This window comes from Rhea pennata, chromosome 1 (genome assembly GCF_028389875.1).
Source record: "Rhea pennata isolate bPtePen1 chromosome 1, bPtePen1.pri, whole genome shotgun sequence".
Classification (NCBI taxonomy): domain Eukaryota; kingdom Metazoa; phylum Chordata; class Aves; order Rheiformes; family Rheidae; genus Rhea; species Rhea pennata.
This window is the reverse complement of record NC_084663.1, coordinates 87,994,944-88,016,922: the sequence shown is the minus strand read 5'-3', so window position 1 is coordinate 88,016,922 and position 21,979 is coordinate 87,994,944. Positions and strand designations below refer to the sequence as shown.

Sequence of the window (21,979 nt, the reverse complement as noted above, 5' to 3'; positions counted from 1 at the left end):
AGCTTAAGTGAGTTTAATTGAGAAGCTGTTTTCCTAATCATTTCTGAGAAACCTTTCTCCTGAAAGCAACACGAACTGAGCTACCTATCTCTATAAAACTCCTGAAACCTACAGATACAGAAAGAAGATTGTGAGCTAATCTGGTTAACTGGCACCTGACCATAATCTTACCCAGCACTTCTTCACCCTCTTCTTGTGTAGTACATAAAACCCATATGGAAACATGCTCCCAAAGCCTTTAGAAAAATCTCTGCTGGAAAGATAAGAGTATGCAGTTTGTCTGCATTGGCTCCAGAAATACCTGAAGGTCCAGTCTTAAGCAGTGTCACCATTACAGGTGACAGATGCTGGATTACATCACCAGCAGATGGAGATCTGAGACGACATGCTCTAAATCACAGACAGTGAGCTAGAGCAAACCATACAGAATGACAAGTGGAGTACAAGATAAGAATGGCAGTCTGGAATGCCACTGATAGGGCTACAGAGACTAGACAGACAATTGCAAGGAATGATGACAGAAAGTATACAGACTAGCTACAGCAACAGGCACAGAAAGAAAACAAATGCTTATCTGGATGCAGACGCAGGAGATCCAGTTATAGGGCCAAGGTGTCTAGATGCCCAAATTAAAATTTTGTGTAAAAGATACATCTCCAAAGAGAACGTGAGCCTAACAGATTCAAATAGTAACACAATACTAGAGCGAAAGAGCGAGTGAGAGAGCAACCATCAGCTCACCATTCTGGAGGAGAGATGACTCCTGACTGCTCTTCTGCCGAGGTGGTGACAACAGTATAGCTGGCTGGAAGATGTGAGCTGGCAAGCTTCTACCTGCTCCCACACTATCTGAGGCACTTGGTCTCTGGGGAAATTTGACAGGCATTTCCTCAGGTGGGAACTGCAGCATATTGTCCCCATTGCTCGCACCAGTCCTGGGCTCAAAACAGCTCAAAGTGCTTTCCTCTAAAGAAGGAGACAAAGCAGAGATTGAATATAAAAATAGTGCAGCAGCAGTGTAGGGAAAAATCTCAGTAATGGTCACCCTTTCATTCAGGTGCCTGAAAAGACAGTCTAGATGCATGTTCCTTGCACACTCCTCACTTCCTTTTAATTCCCAAATACAGAAAACTTTCACTGGAGTGTAACACAAACTTTTATTGGACAGGAAGAGCTACCACATGTAGTCTCACAGCCTCAGGATACCACTAAGAGGTCTGTTAGTACCCCATGCACAAAAATTACAGACATATGACTTGTGAGGCATCAATATGTAAGTGAGTTGAATTCAGTAATATTCCCTTGAGAAAAAGCAGACCTACATACTTGCCCTAATGCCCCCAAGTTTAATGGCAAGAATGGTGGGCTGGAAAGAAATTCAAAACTCTTCAGAACATGCCAATGCTCTCACTATGATTTCATTCAAGTCAGGCTTCTCTCCAGAAAAGAGAGAAGCTATTACTCTACACTTAATTACCACTAGTGTGAGTCTATCTTGCCATCTGTTTTTAACATAGCTGGGAGGCACAGAAAGAAAAGCAAGAAATCAAAATTATAGCTAGCAATGCACCCCAGTAATTTTAATATACTTATATCCTTTGCTCCATTACTACTGTCTTTGGTTTCTTCATTAATAGTTTTGTTTAAATCATTTGTTCGCAAAAGAGAAGCTGTTGGAGAATTAAGTGGGACATACCTGATCCAAAAATACAAGAGAGAAAAACTCTCTTCAAAGGCAAAGAGCCAAAAGACATTGTTTGAGGATATTGCTTGTGTTCCATATTACTGAGATTGCATTAAGACTATTCAGTGACCCTGACAAGAGATGTTTCACCTTACAAAACTGTGCTTCCAAGGCACTGTCCTTGTATGCTATTTGTCATTACGATATTGTCCCCACCCCTTCTTCAGCCACTCTCCTCTCTCCAGTCAAGTTCTATAATATAGTTAACTTATGGTGGTTTCTGCAGCAAAACCACCTAGCAGACATCAAATATTTCACACCCAGACAGAAACCTTAAGGTACATAAACTCTCCTCCTGAGGGAAGTGGAGGAGGAAGAAATATTTTTGCAACTTTAGGAAGCTTCTTCTCAGGAAGCAGTCTTTTTCTAAGACAACAGATCAATAAAGAAAGAGAATTTGGAACAGTCCTGCAAAATTGTTGAACAGAAGGGTTTTGTTTGTTTGCTTTTTTAATTTTTCTTTTATTACAAAGCTTTTTTTTTATCCCCAAAAAGGAATCTGGTGCATGGGTTCTCAGGAAGAGAATCACAGAAACAGTTAAGAAGAAAGCTGTTGAATTTAATGTTTACACAACTATCGTTTAACTAAGGAATACAAATAGCTCCAAGTAATCATAGGATTCACTAGGAATTACTGATCTTGAGAGCAAAGCTGAGGCGTTTAAACAGCTCATGAGTGGAAGAGAATTGGGAGCAAACTCAATGGTAAAAGAAGCTTAAAACACAGGATGAATCACATTTTGTTAGTTTGGCTATAGATACTACTGGCTTAACTTAGCCAGTATCTTTTATGTATCACCTAACTGATCATTCACCTCTGGTAAAACCCAAACAAAACAAGTCAAGAAACAGGCTTCTGTCTGGTCACTTAAGATTGCCAAGTAACTGCCATTTCTGGTCAGCAGCGACCTCCAGCGGCTTGCTGGAGAACCAGTCTCATACTATTTGCCACCTCATAGCACAGAAAGGTGTAATCCTGCTTCAGTTGGATTTTTTAGGACCCTCAAAATAAACCTGACTTTAAGACATCTTAATGGGAAAGAAAAAAAGGAAATCTCCCATGCATGATGAGAAGCTATTTTTTACATTATGTATCACTTAAAAAGCTCCACCCCAGGATTTAACTATACAGCTAACCTTGAAGTCCAGATCCAGACAGAAGGATGTCAGTGGTGAAGGAACAGAGTTTATATATTAAAAAATAAAAAGAAAAAAAATCAGTTTAAAAATGATTGCATTTTTAAACTGTGCTCAAAGCAGAACTTTGTTCTGCTTCAGAACTTGCCACAGTTTACTGCGGCACATGAATTCCCAGAAGTCTGATCCAGGCTCACAAAAAGGGTGCTTATTCAAGCAGACACCAATTAAATACTAAGTTTTCCACCATGGGAATAAACTCCCATCTCCCTCCTCACACATGCATACACACACCTTGGCTGTTCGCTGGACCTTTGCTTGCAATTCCAAAATAATTTGGAGTTTGTCCTCTTTTAGATTCTGCTAAAGGGAGACCTTTAAATGCTTGCACAAGAGAGGTCAGCTGTTCATCTGTTGCTATCATGTATTGCTGAAGTTTCTTCTAAGGGAGAAAGGGAGAAAAAGAGATACATAGAAATGTATATTCAAGGAACATAAATTAGAAAATTATATACAACAATCAGCACTGAGAAGAAATTCTGCCCTCTTAGTATCAATTCCTAAATTTGTAAGATTCCAACAAGGGTTAAATACAAAATTTATTATTTATTCTCTCTCCTGCCTCAACTACATGGGTTTTTTTTTTTCTTTTCCTGACTCTTTACCTCCATTTCCTTTCCAAAGTTGCTTTACTGCTTCATTCCCCAATGTAAACATTATACAAATCTACCACTGCAAACTGAGAAAATGAAAATGTAGTATTAATGTTAAGAAAATTTCTACTATACTCTAGTTTTGCAGAAAAAGAACATGCAAGGTCATGCACCCTGCAAGCAGAACATCTTATTGGATCTTACCTGCTTTTTATACAAAATTTAAGAACTGCAAAGAGGCCAGTTTAATCCAGCCAGCAGTACAAAAGTTGTTCAAAGGTAACACCAGAAGAGGTGCAAAATCAGCGAATGAATAATTTATAAGATGGACAATTTAAGGCTGGCACGGAACTATCTCGCACTGTAGCATGACAAGAGAATTGAAACTAAGAATCGTGCATAGATCTGGTTGGTTAAGTATTGAATATGTAACAACTTGCTATTGCTTAAAACTTGCAATAAAAAGCTGCTCAAGGTCCCTTCTTGTGCTCCCAGCCAAGAGGCACCTTATTGCTTGCAATAAAACTAGAAGACACTTTGAAAGCACTTTGAAATCTGACTCCTGTTGCTCATTACTGGTGCCCACAAATGAACAAAAGAGAATAGTTCATTTTAACATTACATGCATTCTACTTTGTTGCATTAATATTATAGAAGCGTGGAGAAAGATTCTTAAATGTTTAGATTGTACAGCCATAGTCACTAAAGCGAACCTTTAGATTGTACATACACATCAAGTAAAGCTCAGTTTCACAGAATTTGCATTTACCAGGCCTTAAAAGTTAAACATTTTAAAGGAAGACAAAATGTTGACTTTCGAAACATTCCTTCTCTTCCCTGCACATTGCTTATTACTATTCTCAGTTTCCTCATTTAACTTTATCATCTTCTTTCTCTTTACTGTTAAAGTCTCCAGAACATATGACAATACATCTTAGCCCGCTTCTGCAACACTACTTACTGTTCTCAAGACTTATCCTGCAGAAGAAATGTTTTTAAAACTTCCATGACATCTGTTCCTGCAGTAGACAAAAGGAAGTAAGAAAGGCTCAGTAACCCTCAGTACCTGTATAGTAATGTTTTCTTCCCTCACCAGAAGGATTTCTGCAGTCAAAGCATCAATCAGTTCTCTATGTTCATTCAGCATCTCCTCATGTTGTTGCCTCATCAGCTCTTTCTCACGCAGTTGCATTTCACTCTAAAAAGTGAGAAGTTATAAACCCACTTTAATCAATAAAGATTCATAGTTGAAAACAGGAATAGCTCCACATCACATTATACTGAAACAGCTCTTCCCACTACTGCTAAAACAACTTCTACATTTTTGCTACAAAATCTGATTTTCAGGACTTGAGAACTCTCAGTGGGCTTATTCTTCCTTCCTTGTTATTCCATAACACTGCAAGGAATCCTTTAAATTCTTGTGCTTCTGCCTTTACAATTTTTGTAGCCTGCAGCCACAACCACTGTCTCTTTATGGATATCAGTTTTTAACCCACTGATTTTTTTCTAAGTATACCAGAAACCAGCCATCCATTTTTTAGTTCTTTTCCAGCTGTTCCAAGCAATGCAGGCTGACTGATTTCAATGCTGATGAATAGAAATGGAAAAACCACAGATATTCTCTCATTTTTATTTTTTTAAGTTTTACAAGGCTTAAATGTAATCTTATTTAAGGAATGCCACTGATCCTCAACCATGCACTGCTATAAGCAGTACTTCTGATCATTCTTGCTTATTATGATGTTGCCTCTATGGATGGAAAAGGAGAGCTAACAAAATACTTTAAAAGAAAACTGAGGATTTGGCCACTAATCAGATGACAATAGTATCTCCTTTGGGATGAGAAGCATTCAGTTCTTATCATCTATGCCTTGCCTGTAATTAGCTCATATTCATTGTTAGAGATACCTTACCGAAACATGCATACCGTGTTAAAGCTAACATTCAGAAAAACTAGAAGAAATCAAACACAGTTTGAGGAATAGTCACTGCAAAGGTTCTACAGCCAGACTGGTACTTAGAGCATTGCTCTGTAGCAAAAATATTCTGCTTATTAAAGCCTTTATATGTTTTTTTTTTGGTTACTCAAAGAACTAAAGCTTGCAGCCAGATGAACAATACCATTGAAGAAGCATTCCTTCAAAAGGGACTTTTTAAAGCCAGCTCATATAAATACACAGATTCTCTTATTTCTCAAGTTTAATGCCACTATTAAGAAAGATTTCATGTATGTGCTTTCAAGCAGCCTAAAGTAAAGAACTTTATATTAAAAAGCCAGTTTATCTTTGATTGACACTGGGATGATGAACTATGGTTTATGATGAGGGGTAAAAGTAATCTTTTGAAGAAAGCAAGACTATTACAGAGGGTGAAATTAACTTCAACTTTACAAGTTACTCAGCTATTAAACTTTCACACAATCTCCTACTTATTAAAAAATACTTTTCTTTTAGAGGAGTAAAATGTCTAAAATAAACCCCACTGCCCTGAATTTGCATCTACTTAGTATATAACTTTAGTCTAAGAAGGGCTAGAAACTTGAATTTCAACAGTTCCTCCTGAGAGAGTCCTTAAACAGGGAAAAGGATGGCTGCCTGATAGGGAGTAGCTTTTGGAAGTCATCTGCAAAGAAATTTAAGATCTAATACAGTCTTCTCTCTAAGATGAGTGTGGAGAGGAAGACAAAAAAAAAAAAAAGAGATGCTCAAATTCTTCCCTTTCTCTCAAATAATACTATGGCATATCTCATGATAATTTCAAACTGCAATTCAAAACTTCAGTTTAGTCACTACAGTTGTCATTTTTGCCATGGTTTGAAGAATATTCTGCTGGCAAGGATATTCTTGAGCTAGTGTTTCTTGGATAAGGGAATGGAAAATAACTTTGAAAAAGCTTGTAAATATTACAACCACCTATAACCTAGCTGTATACATTCTTACACATTCTCTATAGCTTAATCAGACTTGGTATTAAATAGACCTTTCCCTTTAAAGTCAAAGTGATGGTGGGTGGGCAGAGACAAATTTCAAAAGTGCATCTATCACCATTCCTTTCAATTTTAAGTGCAGTCCTAAAGATTTGAGCCTAGCCTAGTGTCAGAGATAAATAGCCTCTGAGGACTCTCAAGATGCCTGCAATGCAGGCTCTGCTACTTTCTGGCCTTACGACAAAATTTTTTTTGTTCACCTAGTAGCTTAACAAAAAGACATCACAGTGATAAAAAGTTGCAAGGCTTGATAATTTCCAACTCTTACATTCATTGTGAAAGGGAAGGGAGCAAAAAGCAAAAAATTCCCTCCTAGAACATGCCTATCTCCTTCCATATCTTTATCCAAAGTAGAATGAAAAAATCACCTTAGGTAACTCCTTCCATTAGTAAGGAACTTAGTATTAGGAAGAAGGAAAATAATTAAAGTATTTCTTAGGATACAGTATACAAAATTGCTTTCCAGGACACTGAAGACATCAAACATTCTGGATGCTACATAAGTTTTTCTGTAAGCACTCATACTTTGGTAGAACACTGAACAAACACAGTAGCCTCTCCGACTGGTAGCTCAGGATAGAGGTTAACTCAATGCTATTTAATGAAATTAATCTGAAGTTGTCAGTGGAAAAGCACTATATGGATCTCAGATGATCAGGTGTGACTGTCAGCATATAAATCTTGAAATTTCTGAAAGGCCTTTTTTTTCTTCCTTGAAATCACGAACTAGGGAAAGAGAATGGTTGGCTTCATTGACATGATCCAAGGAAGTATATTGCTTTAGATATGAAAGCTCAGTTTTGTTAACGCCAGGCAAATTCTTAGCCTTCTGCAAAACACAGCTTGCAAATGATGACAGCTGTCTAATACCTTTCAAAAGAGAAGTACTGTGTAATACAAACTTCCCAGTTTTCCACAGAAGAATACCTAGTGCTCCCAGAATGAGGACTGAGACAGCAGAAAAAAAGATCCAGAGAATCCTACACTCAGATCAGAGGTAGAAACCTTAAAACACAACAGCAGAAGACATCTTGAGTCACAGCATCTGATAAACACATGATGTTACAACATCACGTTACCAGCAGTTACTGCAAGTTACCATATACAACTGTTTGTCCTGCTAGTCTCCCCAAAGTCGCTGCTCCTAGCTGTGGGGGCTAGAATGGCAATACAACAACTTTTGCTGCAGTTTACAGATCTGCATGTTAAAGGAAGCCAGAACTAATTTTGTGCTATTTTAATATACAAATACATACATTGCAGCAGCTCAGAAGCCACTATACATCTGTTAAGCCATCCCACTACTACAAAGAAGTGCAAAACAAGCAGCTGGTAGTGGTGACTGCTTCAGTCATCTTTGTTCAATCTGCCACTGAATAAGAATCATCACCTTTACTTCTCAGATAAGTGAGGGAATACTTGCAAGAAATTCAGGTCTTCAAATGATGTCAGGGCCCACAAGCAAAGGGAAGGCAAGGAAGAAAATCAGTTTGCAAACAAAGATATAGTTCATAACATGCTACAACTCTGAACATATTTAAGCAACAAGTTTCAAAACTATTTCACTAAGTTCTGATATTAGTCCCTGAGAGACTTTCACTGCAGTCAACTCCTCCCTTTTCATTAGGGAGATCTGTTTCTAGCAGATGAAAAGTTTTACCTCTTCTTACCATTCTACAGAAGCAATTCAAAGTCTTCTCACCTCTCTGAGGTAGCGCATTAAACGACAGAGAACATTCACCAGTGACAATGTAAATCCAGTGAGGCCTTCATTTTTCTGAGTTTCCTGAACCTCACGGCCTGTACATCGCTCATATTCCTCCAATTCATGCTCTACTTTGCTTATCATGCAATTGAGAACACTCAGGCTGGATTTATTGTCCCTTGGAAGGTCAGTGGGGATTGAATTAGTATAAGAATCACCTCTCTTCTGTCTGGAAGAGTTCTGTGCAGCTTGTTTCCTTTTCACTAGGAAGGGGAAAAAAAAAGGAAGTCCTTGAAATTTCAATTTGTACAGAAAGCTTCTAATCCCAGTGAAATTACATTAAGTGTTTGTTGAAGTAAGTCAAAGGAGAGGCCCTCTCTGACCCTGAGCTATAATGGACCATCAAAGAATGTCCTCAGTCTTTCAAGTTATTTTCAGATCTTCGGGGGGAGGGAGGGAAAGCAAAAAAAGAAAACCACCTTTTCTGCCACTATACTAGTAGCTCCCAAGAATCATGGTTTGCTGCTTTTATCTCAGATACCTGCTTATACTTTCACCTTTCTCAATTAAAAGCACAGAAACGTTTTGCTGGTGAACTGCTAGCGAAAAGTGAGCAGCTGCTTTCAGGTCTCACATTTAGCAAGTGACTCCTCTATACCAGTTTCTCCATGTTACAGGTTTTGTTTCTGATGTCAATCCCCATATGCAAATACATGCTGATTAAGTAAACTGAAAATCATCATAAATCTGTGCAACATAGCAAGGAGAAGACAATGGGAGAGAAAAAAGCACATAGGAGAGAACAGTATGGCTAACAACGAAATGGGTAGCATCAAAGAACCATATATATGGTTCCCAACTTCCCATGGACTTTGTCAATGAAAATGCAGACTACACTGGAATATATTGCCCAAAGGGGTTATGGAACGTCGACCCTTGGAGGTGTTCAGAACTCAGCTGGACAAGACCCTGAGCAACCTAACCAAACTTTGGAGTCAGACCTCCTGTGAGCAGGAAGTTTGACTAGATGATTCCCAAGGTCCCTTTCAACCTACATTTTCCTATAACCTAAGGATCTTGGTCAAAGGCAGGTATGTTATTTTTAAAAGTATTAAACCTTTTGCTGAAATTTGCTTTTGTTTCCTTGAGTCTGGGTTCAGCACTTGTCTCACAGTGTAAGTGGAGTCCACAGTTCCTTCTCCCTCTTCGTTCAGAAGCCTTGAATGAATTCTCTTGACTTCACTGGTAGCATTAAGAGCTGATTTAAAAACAAAACGAAAAACACACATAAAGAACTTCAGGTATGTTCCCAATAATAAAATGTCTCAAAGTAAGTATATGGAAATAATGCCTTTTTTGACTAGAAATTCATCTGAGCTAGATTAGCATGTGTCTTTCTCTCATCCACACCAAAAAGAATTCCAGATAAGATCCTGTTAACAGCTTAATATCCATTGAGAGGCTGTGCTTTGGCAAATCCAACCTGAACGATCCAATGATGGAGAAGCAGTTGTTGGAGTCAAAGGTACATTTGGTTCTTGTGATAACGTAGTTTTTTTCATTTCTTTTTCAGCCCATAACTGAGAATTCTCTGAAGAATTTTCTTCTCTCAATAACTGGAGTAACCTATATTCAAAACAAGCATAACAATGAGTTGTAACATGATAATAATGTGATTGTAGGTAAAAAGCTTTTTAAAAATAGCTGTAACTGTTCACGAGTTCCTCATTCACAAAGAGTCTCAAGATTACAACAAAAGCTTTCCCTGGAATTCTGAAGTTAGGAACATATCTTTAATTCATGAAGGAGAACAAAAAAAGTAACCTAACTATTCCTACACAAGATCCTTTTAACTGTATGTCAAATGTTATGGAGATGGAAACCTGAATGAATATATTTGCACTGACCTGTCAGAGTTCATGCTGGACTTGAAATTCAGAGAGTCATGCTGTTCATCTTCTGATTGAAAGATGGATGATGTTTCCTCTTCCACCTCATTAAGAGCCTTTTTTAGGAAACCACATAGAAAACAAAAGGGATCTCAGCATTTTCAAAGAAGAAATACTAATTTGTCATTAGGAAGAAATACTAATTTATTTCATTTTCGTGGAAGTGCTTCAAGGAAAAAACAAAACCAAAACAAAAACGTGTTTCGGTCCCCACCTCCAAAACAAAGCTAAAACCTTCCCACAGAGATTTGTGTTTTTGAGGAACTACATCGTATCCGAGAAATACTGATACTGACAATTGTCTTGGAAAGAACAAAACAAGTGCAAGTTCAATATCCAATATTTTATTTAGCTAAGAAAGGCCATACACACTGCAGGATTATAAAAGAAAAAAGAAAGCTTTAAGGCCTGTACCGTAACAAACATAGAGCAAGAGCAGTCAGAACTTGGAAAAGGTAACCTAAATTATAGTATTTCTAAAATTTCAGTCATTTGACTTTAGAAGCTAATCAACCTTGGAATGAAATCTACATGATTACATTTACATTCTATGCATAAAGAAGCAACCAGAAGGAAATATAGTCCTACATATCACATTCCTAACAAAACTTAGAGGACTAATGTTTGGAATTAGAATTCCTGCAACTTTCAGTCTCAGTGGGTAGGCCTCACCAGATGGCCTTTAACTAGGATTTTCATAGGCATATAAGGGAAAGCAAATCTCACAAAAGCTTAGCAGAAACCTACCAATAGTGTTTTCTTTTAAAAATCTAAGCCTATTCTGCCACATGCATTCACTGATACCACTCTGTACATAAAATTCACAGCTTACAAAAATAAATCTTCGTATTAAAAAAGATATATACACAAAAAGACACGACAGAGCAATACTGCAACTCAAATTGCACACATTGTGCAAGCCAATAGGAAATAGGATTAGAGAATCATGAGAATATGACAACAGGTATGGTAGAAAAGGCACTTTCACTGCGCAATCCTTTTGATCTTCATCACAGTGAGCTACTTTTCAGAAGTTTCATATACCTCTTCTCAGCCCAAAGTAAGCATTCCTGGTATAACTCATGTCAGAGAACACTGAAACAATCTAAACAATAAGACTAAAAATTTACTTCTGAAGCAAATCTAAATAATTGTAATATAATGCGAAGTATTAAAAGTTGAAGGACTATCAAGGCTGCAGAGTCAACTGGGGTACATTTACAGATGCACAATCAGAAATACATATATGATCATATGAAATGATCGTATCATATCATCATAGACCAGTTGGCTACGCACCCAGATATGCTGACACAATTAAACCTCCCAGGCGTATCGCAATAGCTGGCAATTAGTTAAGTGGCACTCAAGTTGTTTTCTTCAGTCTGCAATTAGTTTGTTCTCTTTCTGAAAATTCCCACTATTTAAAAGAGAGAGCATGCCAGTATGATACATAAGAAACTTGTCTCAAAGGGTAAGAAATCCAAAATCAAGATTCCCAGACTCACACAAAATAAATTCACCTCCATTTAATGTAGTTTTTCTGTATGTTATCAACACAGCATACAATACACCAAAGAAAGGTTTAGGTCTGCTTGGAAACCCTTCCTTTGAATATCCTCATTTAGCGCTAATAAAAAAACCCCATAGGACATAGATGGAACTGAACATACGTTACCTGGGAATCCATGACAGATTCACTAAGCATGGAAAGCCGAGTGGGAGGATCACGTTTCTGTACAACAGGTCCTTCAGAAGATTCTAGGTCACAGTTAGGAGCCATTGTTACATTAGGGAAACCTAGAGGAATCAGCCAAAATAGGGAAATATGATACAGTCCTGTCTGTACAGGACTCAGTCTGCACTATGCCTCAGAACTTCGTACCAAAAAACAAGTTTGTGCACTCTGCACAGAAAGGGTCCCAGGGATGTATGTTACGTCTGAGTAACTGCCAAAGACCACACACAGAGTTATCTTAACACATTCAGTCATGTTCTGTGGTTCTTTCTTTCTCCCCTGCTTAAATAAGCTCATACAGAAAATTCGCGTAGGATGAAATAATCATTATAAGCAAAGGAGAATGACAGCCTACAGAGAAAAGAATCTAAGCTTAGAATCTTACAAGCAAACTGCCAGTCCTGCCTTCCAGCCCAATATGGACTCAATGGACAGGATAAGAAAAGGAGAAGTCTTGTTCATGAGTTACTGATAAATCCTCAATGATATCCAAGAGCAGGAAGTCAACGCACATAGTAATGAACCAGAACTACAACAGTGGATCAAACTAGTTCTCTGTATAGGCTAGTACCTTGACTGTAAAAGTGGCCAATGTCAGATATTTCAGAGTAAGCGACCAGAAATCCCACAACGGACTGATACAGTGGGATAACAGGCCACACCTCACTCTCCTGTGCCATGTTAAGTATTACCCTCACCTGTGTGCCATCCAGCATCAGCAGGATTAATTCTACTATTTTAGCTCACCAGAAAAAAAGATAGCTAAAAGAATGCTCAACATACAACTTTGTAAAACAAGACTATTTACCAAAAAAGCAATGAGATAACCTTAAATGTACTACCATATATAAATGAGAAGATCTACCTGCTCGCCTGCGAGGAGCATCCCCAAACAAGTCTTTCACCACAGCCATAACTTGATCAGATCGTTCCAGCACATCTTGCAACTGGTACTGATCAGAGAGTATCTGAAAGCACAACATATAAGGAAATATTTCATATTATGCAGACTGATTTTTCCTCTGAGTTTTGGTAGTGTTCTTCTAAGCAGTTTGTAAGGGAACAGCTAAAAAGCCAATGTTTACTAAGTTTGCACTGTGCAATTAGATCTTTATTCAACATAGATCAAAAGACCATACTTCATTCTGAGTGCTACAATCATTCATCTTATTTTTCTGAAAAATAAGGTGAATAAACAGTTATTACAACTGAGGTCCCAATCAGCCTTGACTCTTTCTTATTACAACCACTCCACTCATCTCCTCTCACTCTTTTGTTCTGTCCCCAGCCCAACACAAACAAGACGCTGAGAGTTTAGGACATGCTCATCAAAATGAAGACATACACTTGGTGATTAGAAAGTCAGGGCACAGCTTCAAATCAATTGATCTCAATGCTGTCGAGACAGACACTTATTTACCTCTGACAAACACCCAAAAACCATGAACCATTTTTATTAGATCCAAACCAATTCAGACAGATTTTCTTCATATAGCTTTGACAGTTGAAAATCCTGCCTAAAAATTAAACCATGTAACTTCATAAAAGCTTCAAAAGATATGAATACAGCTGCTTACACCTGGCAACAAAAGACGTTTTTGAGAGTCTCCACTTCTTTCTCACAAGATACAGCTTCCTATCCAAGGTCTTGCTCAGAGAAGTCCATCACTATGACCTGTCACTGTGACAGGTCAGCTTAAGGAAGGAGGTCTTTGAGTTTAAAGAAAAAAGCGATCAGCTACTGTGAGCTAATGGAAGCTGCCTAGAGAAATGACTCCCACAGGCAGAGCACAACTCAAAGCTCCTCTTTCACCTGTAGTTTCTTGCACAAAGTTTGAAATGGTGACATCATAAAATTATATACATAGATTGGGAGGAAGGTATTTACTTTTTAAAGACCTGAGAGGAGATCAAATGTGTAAATGATCTCCACTTCATTATTGTTTGTGGAATTTGTCCAGAGAGACTGTAACTACTTTAGAAGTTGCCATAGAAAAGACAAGCTCACTTATGCTCTCCCACACAAAATCTGAGAACAGCAACAATTTCTGCTCACCCAGGAATCACAAGAGGGACTGGATTGCTGCTCTTTCAAAGCTCTATATGCTCTATATTTTCCTTCAGTGTCCACTGATAAGTTTGCCTATGTTTTATATTCAGCCTCATTCAAAAATTCTAGCAATAGCATTTCACCTGTCAACTTCTCATTCTGTTATGCCTTGCTATGTCAGGAAGTTGCCCCATATATTGTTTCCATTCTGGACTGGACTTTTGAGCCTGAACTTCACTGCAATATATCACATTTTTCCTCACAACCAACTTAGTAAAGCAGCAAATATCCATCTCTCTTAATCACCTCATGTAATCTACTCTGCCAAGTCACTATTCCATTTTTTTACACTCAATATGAACTAAATCTATGTTTTTTGTTTAGCAGTTTCATGTCAAAATGATGCAGGACTTTACTCATTTCAGACCTGCAGAAGGAAAAAAATTACCTGCTCCAAAATGTGATTTTTTTTTTGCCTAAGGCAATTAAAACTATGGCAATGTATGTAATCAGCCAAAAATAATCCCAGTTAATTTGTCTTTACCCTCTCTACTAGATCTCTTTCACCATCAGCAGTTTCCTAAGCTTCTCCTTCCTGCTGAATACATTACAAACATTTTTAGAGTATTGTTCCCAAGGTAAATTAGTTTGCCTGCTTGTGATTGGTAGTAAACAAAGTGACATTACCCATCTAATCTCACTAGGCCCATCTACATATCTTTGCCGTATTCACTGACAGCTACAGCTTCTCCTAGTTTAATTTTAATGCAATTCACAGGTGATACTAATCTTCCCTCCTGTTTCAGACTGTTATTAAAGAAAATTAAATGGGACTCCCCATTATGGGAATCAATTCACTATCTACCCTTTACTGTAATACACTGATGTTATTTTAAAGCAAAGCATTGTTATGGAACCAACCAGTGGTAACTACATATTCACAAACCACAGCTATAGAGACCAATTCAAATTATTTTTTCATTTAGATTTTAGACAGACAAAGCCCCAGAAAATTAAAAACACTATTTCACTCACCCATTCACAACTTTTACTCCCCTTCTCTTCAACTCGCAAGTACAAGAAAAAGCGCACTAACAGCAGTATCTCCCTAGTTTTCTCTTGGACTTCTGCAATTGAGCAGGAGTCAAAAGGCTTAAGAAAGCTGAGCTCTCACAGCAGTAAACAAGGAGAAAATACTACCAAGACAAGACAGGCAAGCAGACAATCCACAGTGGCTGAACTGTACTAGCAGACTCAGAAGGAAGAGTCTCTCAGTTACTCTGAATGCTAGGACCCAGCAACAAACAGGATTTAAGCTGGGGATAGGGAAAAATGATGACTCTTCTTCATATATCTTTTCTTCTGCACACAAGGAAAGGCCAATGTTTCTAACAAAAAAACTCAGGCGCATTCCATCTTGTCTGGCATTATTTCCTCTTCCTACACTGAAGTACATCTGCTCTCATTAAAAAGTAGAAATAGGGTATGCTGATAAAAAGCTCTCTCTTAAAGATGAGGTGGAAAGATTCAGGAGGAATTAAAATTTGTGCATCAGCATTAGAAATGACAAAAAATACAGCAGATTGTTTCCTAACCATGAGTTTTACATCTCTAATTACAAAGTCATGTAATAGGTAATCCAACCACTTCTTAAAGCTGATCTACCTTAGTGATATGTAATTTGCTTCTAAATGGAAGTATTATTGAACCTGTTGCTATTACACTAGGGAAATTCGTATAGTAGTCCACAGTTTTATTTGAATACTCCATTAAAATGCATTTGGAAGAAAAATATGAAAATAACAAATGTCAAAATTAAAGTTTGATGCTTGATTAGTATGGTATCCTTAACAAAAATTCTGCTGTGTTTATGGAGAAACAGACTTCAAACTGTTATCTAGTTGGTGATCTTTAATTCTAAGTACTTTCATTTGTTTTGAAGCTTGACTCCCAGATGACAAGCTTGTCTGCTAGCAACCGTAGCTTCTTAACCTTTGTTTTGTCAATTCTTCTTGACACAGGTGGTGGAGAAGCCTATGAAGAAGGATGTCCTGCTGGACCTTGTCCTAACCAACAAAGGACTGGTTGAAGATGTGAAGGTTGGGGGCAGCCTTGGCTGCAGTGACCACGAGATGGTGGAGTTCAGGATCCTGCAGGAAAGAAGTAAGGCAACAAGCAGGATTGCAACCCTGGACTTCAGGAGAGCGGACTTTGGGCTCTTCAGAGACCTACTTGGAGGAATCTCATGGGTTAAGGCCCTAGAAGCAAGGTGGGGTCCAGGAGAGTTGGCTAGTATTCAAGCATCACTTCCTCCAAGCTCAACAGCAGTGCATCTCAAGGAGAACGAAGTTCAGCAAAGGGGGCAGGAGACCTGCATGGGTGAGCAAGGAGCTACTGGCAAAACTCAGACAGAAGAAAGTACACAGAATGTGGAAGAGGGGACAGGTTACTTGGGAGGATTATAGGAATGCAGTCAGAGTATGTAGAGATGCAGCAAGGAAGATTAAGGCCCATTTGGAATTAAATCTGGCAAGGGATGTGAAGGACAACAAGAAGGGATTCTTCAAATACATCAGCAGGAAGAGAAAGACTGGGGAAAATGTGGGCACGCTACTGAATGGGGCAGGGGCCCTAGTGAGGAAGGCTACAGAGAAGGCAGAATTACTGAATGCCTTCTTTGCTTCAGTCTTCACTGCTAAGGGCAGCCCTCAGGAATCCCAGAGCCTGGAAACAAGGGAGAAAGTCTGGAGAAAGGGAGACTTTCCTTTGATTGTGGAGGATTGGATTAGAGATCTTCTGGGCAAGCTTGACATTCACAAATCCATGGGACCTGATGGGATGCACCCATGGGTACTGAGGGAGCTGGCGGATGTTGTTGCCAGGCAGCTCTCCATCATCTTGGAAAGGTCCTGGAGAACTGGAGAGGTGCCTGAGGACTGGAAGAAAGCCAATGTCACTCCAGTCTTCAAGAAGGGCAAGAAGGAGGACTAAGGCAACTACAAGCCAGTCAGCCTCACCTCCACCCCTGGTAAGGTGATGGAACAGCTCCTCCTGGATGTCATCTCCAAGCACGTGGAGGACAAGAAGGTGATCAGGAGTAGCCAGCATGGATTCACCACCAGGGAATCATGCTTAACCAATCTGATAGCCATCTCTGATGGAATAACTGGCTGGGTAGATGAGGGAAGATGAGGGGAGAGCAGTGGACGTTGTGTACCTTGACTTCAGCAAGGCTTTTGATGCTGTCTCCCATAACATCCCCCTAGGCAAGCTCAGGAAGTGGGTTAGACGAGTAGACAGTGAGGTGGATTGAGAACTGGCTGAAAGGCAGAGCTTAGAAGGTTGTCATCAGTGTTGCGAAGTCTAGCTGGAGGCCTGTGCTAGTGTAGTTTCCCAAGGCTCAGTACTGGATCCCATCCTGTTCAACTTATTCATCAATGACCTGGATGAAGAGACAGAGTGCTTCCTCAGCAAGTTTGCTGACGATGCCAAGCTGGGAGGAGTGGCTGATACACCCGAGGGCTGTGCTGCCATTCAGAGAGACCTGGACAGGCTGGAGAGTTGGGCAGAGAGGAACCTCATGAGGTTCAACAAGGGCAAGTGCAGAGTCCTGCACCTGGGGAAAAATAACCCTAGGCACCAGTACAGGCTGGGGGCTGACCTTCTGGAGAGCAGCTCTGCAGAGAAGGACCTGGGAGTGCTGGCGGACAGTGCTGACCATGAGCCAGCAATGTGCCCTTGTGGCCACGAAGGCCAATGGTATCCTGGGGTGCATTAGGAAGAGTTTTGCCAGCAGGTTGAGGGAGGTGATCCTGCCCCTCTACTCAGCCCTGGTGAGGCCTCATCTCGAGTACTGTGTCCAGTTCTGGGCTCCCCATTACAGGAAAGACATGGATCTACTGCAGCGAGTCCAGTGTAGGGTTACGAGGATGACCAGAGGGCTGGAGCATCTGCCCTATGAGGAACGGCTGTGAGAGCTGGGCCTGTGTAGGCTGGAGGACAGAAGACTGAGGGGCAATCTTTTCAATGTGTACCTGAAGGGAGGGTGTCAAGGGGATGGGGACAAACCCTTTTCAGTTGTCCCATGCGACAGGACAAGAGGCAATGGGCACAAACTGAACCACGGGAAGTTCTGCCTGATCGCGAGGAGGAATTTCTTCACTGTGAGAGTGACAGAGCACTGCAAGAGGTTGCCCAGAGAGGTTGTGGAATCTCCTTCTCCGGAGATCTTCAAAGCCCGCCTGGATGCAACCCTGTCTAACATGCTCCAGGTGACTCTGCTTGAGCAGGGAGCTTAGACTAGATGATCTCCCGAAACCCCTTCCAATCCTACTTATTCTATGATTCTGTGATTCTGTTTTTGTGCTATGCATCAATGTTATCAGAATGCACAGATTTCTGAAAATCTGTAAAAAACAGAGGAAAGGAAGAAGAGGTCTTTGATTATCAACCTACTGCACACTCACAGGACTAGTAATCATATTTATTTTAAGTAATAGGTGAACATTGTTCATTTTCATTTTTCTCCAGCAAAAGCAATTCTCAATTTGACCAAATGTTGATGAGGTCTGAAAGCTCATTAATAGCATATTTTGAGATGGGTTTTCATAGTATGTGGCAAGGAATCGCTTGCTATGTGAAACAAAAGGTTGATCTGAAGCAGTGATAAGCTACTGTCTCTTAGCTAAGCTTGGGTTTGCTGATACAGTGAAAAATTCAAAAGCAAATTAAATAATATTAACATTTCCAGTCAGAGTGCTTCAGACTTGCCTAGAGAATAAGAAGCTTGACTCCCAGATGACAAGCTTATCTGCTAGCAACTGTAGCTTCTCAACCTTTGTTTTGTCAATTCTTCTTCCCTTACCGATTTCTTACCAATCCTTTTTGACCCTATGACTCTGCCTTTTCTCTCTTTAAATGCAGCAATGGCAGGTAAAGATCTATCCCCTACCCCGCAAAATAAATATTTTTATTTCCATCAAACAAAGAAATATATGTAGGTAGGGAAAGGAGGAGGGCAGACAACAATAAGAGCACAAATAATGCTCACCTTTTCACAGCGCACAGTTCTTGTTCAACAGACACAAACAAGAATGCAGTGCTAGACAGGGCACAGCCAGGCAACAAAAGAGAAATCACCAATTGTGTAGCTCAGTTAAAATGTTATACAGCCTATTCCAATCACTGCCTTACTGAAAACAGCACACAGCATGTAGAGGAGGGAGCATGTCTGCACACTTGGAATCCAGTTACGCAGTAAGAGCAAATTTTGACCTATGTGCAAGAGCAGATTTCCACAACTACTGCAAATTATCTGGAACAGGAGGAAAGGTGTGTGTTTGGTCAAGCTTCCTACGCTGACAATGCACATTTAGCTCTCACCTCACGCATCAGAGTCAATTTCCTTTTCTCCAAGGAACCAGGAGCCACTTGTTTTTGCTTCTTCCATTTTCTTTTCAGTGCTTTCTCTTGTAGTTCCAGATGCACTAGTGCTTTGTTTTTTGACTTATGTAGTTCATGACGACGCAGCTACAAAAACATTAAAGAAACCAGTTCAAAATCAAAGGACAATCTAAAGCAGAAGCAGCAGGACAATGCTAGCATGTACTTTTTCTTAATTTTATCACTCATGCATTGAATACCACTTATTACAATTTCAGGGTAGTAACAATGATCATCTCATAAACATCCAGAAGTGTCAAATCCCATCAGTATCAACCAAATTAATATAGAAATTTTAGTTACTCCAAAGGTAACAGAGGAGAAGTCTGTTTTCCTCTACCCTATATTACTGGCTTGGCAAGAGTTTTCCCAACTGTAGGGGAGGAAAAAAACTCCCACCTACAAGATAGGTAAAAAGACACAATGCATTTCCCTAATTTAACACCAGTGTCAATCATCAGTGACGTTCTCACTGTTCTTCCAATAACGAGACACATATGCTCAGTTTTAATAAGTAAAATTAAATGTGAGGTGCTTGTTAAAGGCTATCAAGCCAATAACTTACAGAGTCAAGTTTCTCTCCCCATCATCTCCATCTGTCCCGACTAGCCTCTCAAAACATACAAATTGATATCAACAATTGCTCATATGGCCTATTTGATCCTCGCAATAAGCGCAACCAGCAAAACTTAGGTAGGATGCTTTTATGCTTATGTTATGCTTTGTAAAGAAGAAGTCATTCAATGTAAAAAAGTGATGTAAAATTGTTTAAAGAAAAACTGAAGATCCTTAGAACCAGAGAATCAGAATAAAACATGTTTTTCAGTCCTTCCAGCAGAGATGAGACTTAACTTTAGACTAATCCCCTGGAGTTTTGTTTATTTTATGATGGTAAATACTTTATTGAAAGAAAAACATGGCTAACACTTCCTAATGGAGACAGGAGACTAAAACTCTGATTGCCAGAGGGATAGATGTAGACATAAAACACCATAAACAAAGATCTAACACTAACAACTAAGACTAACATTTTCAAAAGCTTTAAAAGAGAGATTAAGCATCGCCAGAAAAATATAACCATAAATACAGTACACACTTATGTTAGATAACCAGATAAATCACCTAGAGGAGGAGCAATGATAAATTTTTAACTCACTATGTCTTCAGGAGTTGCACGATGGACTGTCAAATCATGGACAGTGCTCTGCAGAAAGGAAGAAGGGATCACATCAAAAGCAAGAACAGAGGAGGAAATGGATTTCAGTTTCATTAAAAAGCCTTAAATTACAACATAAATAGTATAAAATTATATAACTATATTTTTACAACATTGTAAAGCATTTGCTAGCAAAGCAAACAATCAGCAAAAATGATATCCCTATCAAGACTGTGCACACTCTTCAGTCTAAAGCAACAGCAGGTTCCAAATTGCAACAGCAGGTTCCAAATTAGAAGGCTTAATTGTAAGCAGACCGGGGAAATGAAGAGTCACAAGCCCCACAGATGTTAAAATTAATCAGCCATGACAGCAACAAAAGTAGTCTTCTGTCTGTAAGCAAGTCCACTGTAAAAAGGCTCTGAAAACTACTGGGCTTTATAATCATTGCAGTCATACCTATGCAATGCACACAAAATTCCCTGTCATGGTATCCTCTCCCCCTAGAATCCACACAGACACACAAATTGGCCATCTCTATTTGTAGCTTCCTATACCTCTGTGTTTACATGCTAAGGCTGTTAAAAACTGTAGGTATCGAAAAAAGTACTGCCTTTTCCTTCTCTTCTTTTCACGCAGGCCAAAGTTGAACAAACCTATAAATCCATCCTTAATGCACCTGATACCAGATCAAAAGTGCCACAGCCACATAATACAAAGTTTCATGAACATCAATTCATCCTGCTGGTTCAAGGCAGGTAAAAAAGGTTGATGGGAAAAAAGAAGAAGAAAAAAAAAAAAAAAACAAAAAACAAAAAACACAACCCAAATCTTAGAACTCTGTATTGACTTTATACCATGTTAAGTTTTATTCATCAGAAGGGTAGTGCAGCCCTAGAAAAAGGTACCAGGAGACATGGTCCACCTTCCTCAGAGGTTTCCAAGCTTCAGCTGAAGACAGGGCTGATCTACCCGACCTAGTGTGGGTGACAATCCCACTCCAAGCATGGCATTGGTGATCTCTAGAGGTTCCCGCCAAGCAATATGGCTATGGATACAGAGAGTCACCAGTCTTTCTATATCTGGTGAAAAGCCAGCGTGCATTGCATGCCACCCCAAAGGCACAATACATGCCAGATCCAGATCAGACTCGCCTTGCTGCCCGACTCGGCCCCAAACAGACCCGACAGGAACTGCTATGGGGCAACAAACCCGGAGGAAGGACCAGGTTCACCATAAGCTTTTTCAGAAACCCAACTTGGGGGCAACCCGGTAAAGTTTCGGGCCTCAGTGAACGCTATGCAAAGCCTGAGCCAGCAAGGATGAAGCGAGACACAGACAGTAACTACGGCACTTAACCGTGAGACCTTCAGGTGCCCTCTCCTCGCCCACCAGCCCCAGGCTCCGAGCCCTGCG

General features: G+C 39.6%; 1 protein-coding gene across 4 annotated transcripts in view; it reads right to left on the bottom strand.

Moving 5' to 3' along the window:
• Positions 1-21,979, bottom strand: part of SPICE1 (spindle and centriole associated protein 1) — a 28,051-nt gene that overhangs the window by 5,891 nt on the left and 181 nt on the right. For 3 of the 4 annotated variants that reach the window (XM_062571588.1, XM_062571598.1, XM_062571614.1), the window contains exons 2-12: positions 20,564-20,611; positions 19,348-19,494; positions 12,781-12,883; positions 11,856-11,977; positions 10,136-10,233; positions 9,712-9,854; positions 9,346-9,486; positions 8,226-8,491; positions 4,601-4,732; positions 3,176-3,323; positions 742-966 (exon numbers count right to left, since the gene is read on the bottom strand). In XM_062571588.1, the coding sequence (XP_062427572.1) occupies positions 742-966; positions 3,176-3,323; positions 4,601-4,732; positions 8,226-8,491; positions 9,346-9,486; positions 9,712-9,854; positions 10,136-10,233; positions 11,856-11,977; positions 12,781-12,883; positions 19,348-19,494; positions 20,564-20,611 (1,573 nt within the window). The remainder of the gene's footprint in view (positions 1-741; positions 967-3,175; positions 3,324-4,600; positions 4,733-8,225; positions 8,492-9,345; positions 9,487-9,711; positions 9,855-10,135; positions 10,234-11,855; positions 11,978-12,780; positions 12,884-19,347; positions 19,495-20,563; positions 20,612-21,979) is intronic. The other variant, XM_062571605.1, reaches the window with a different exon arrangement.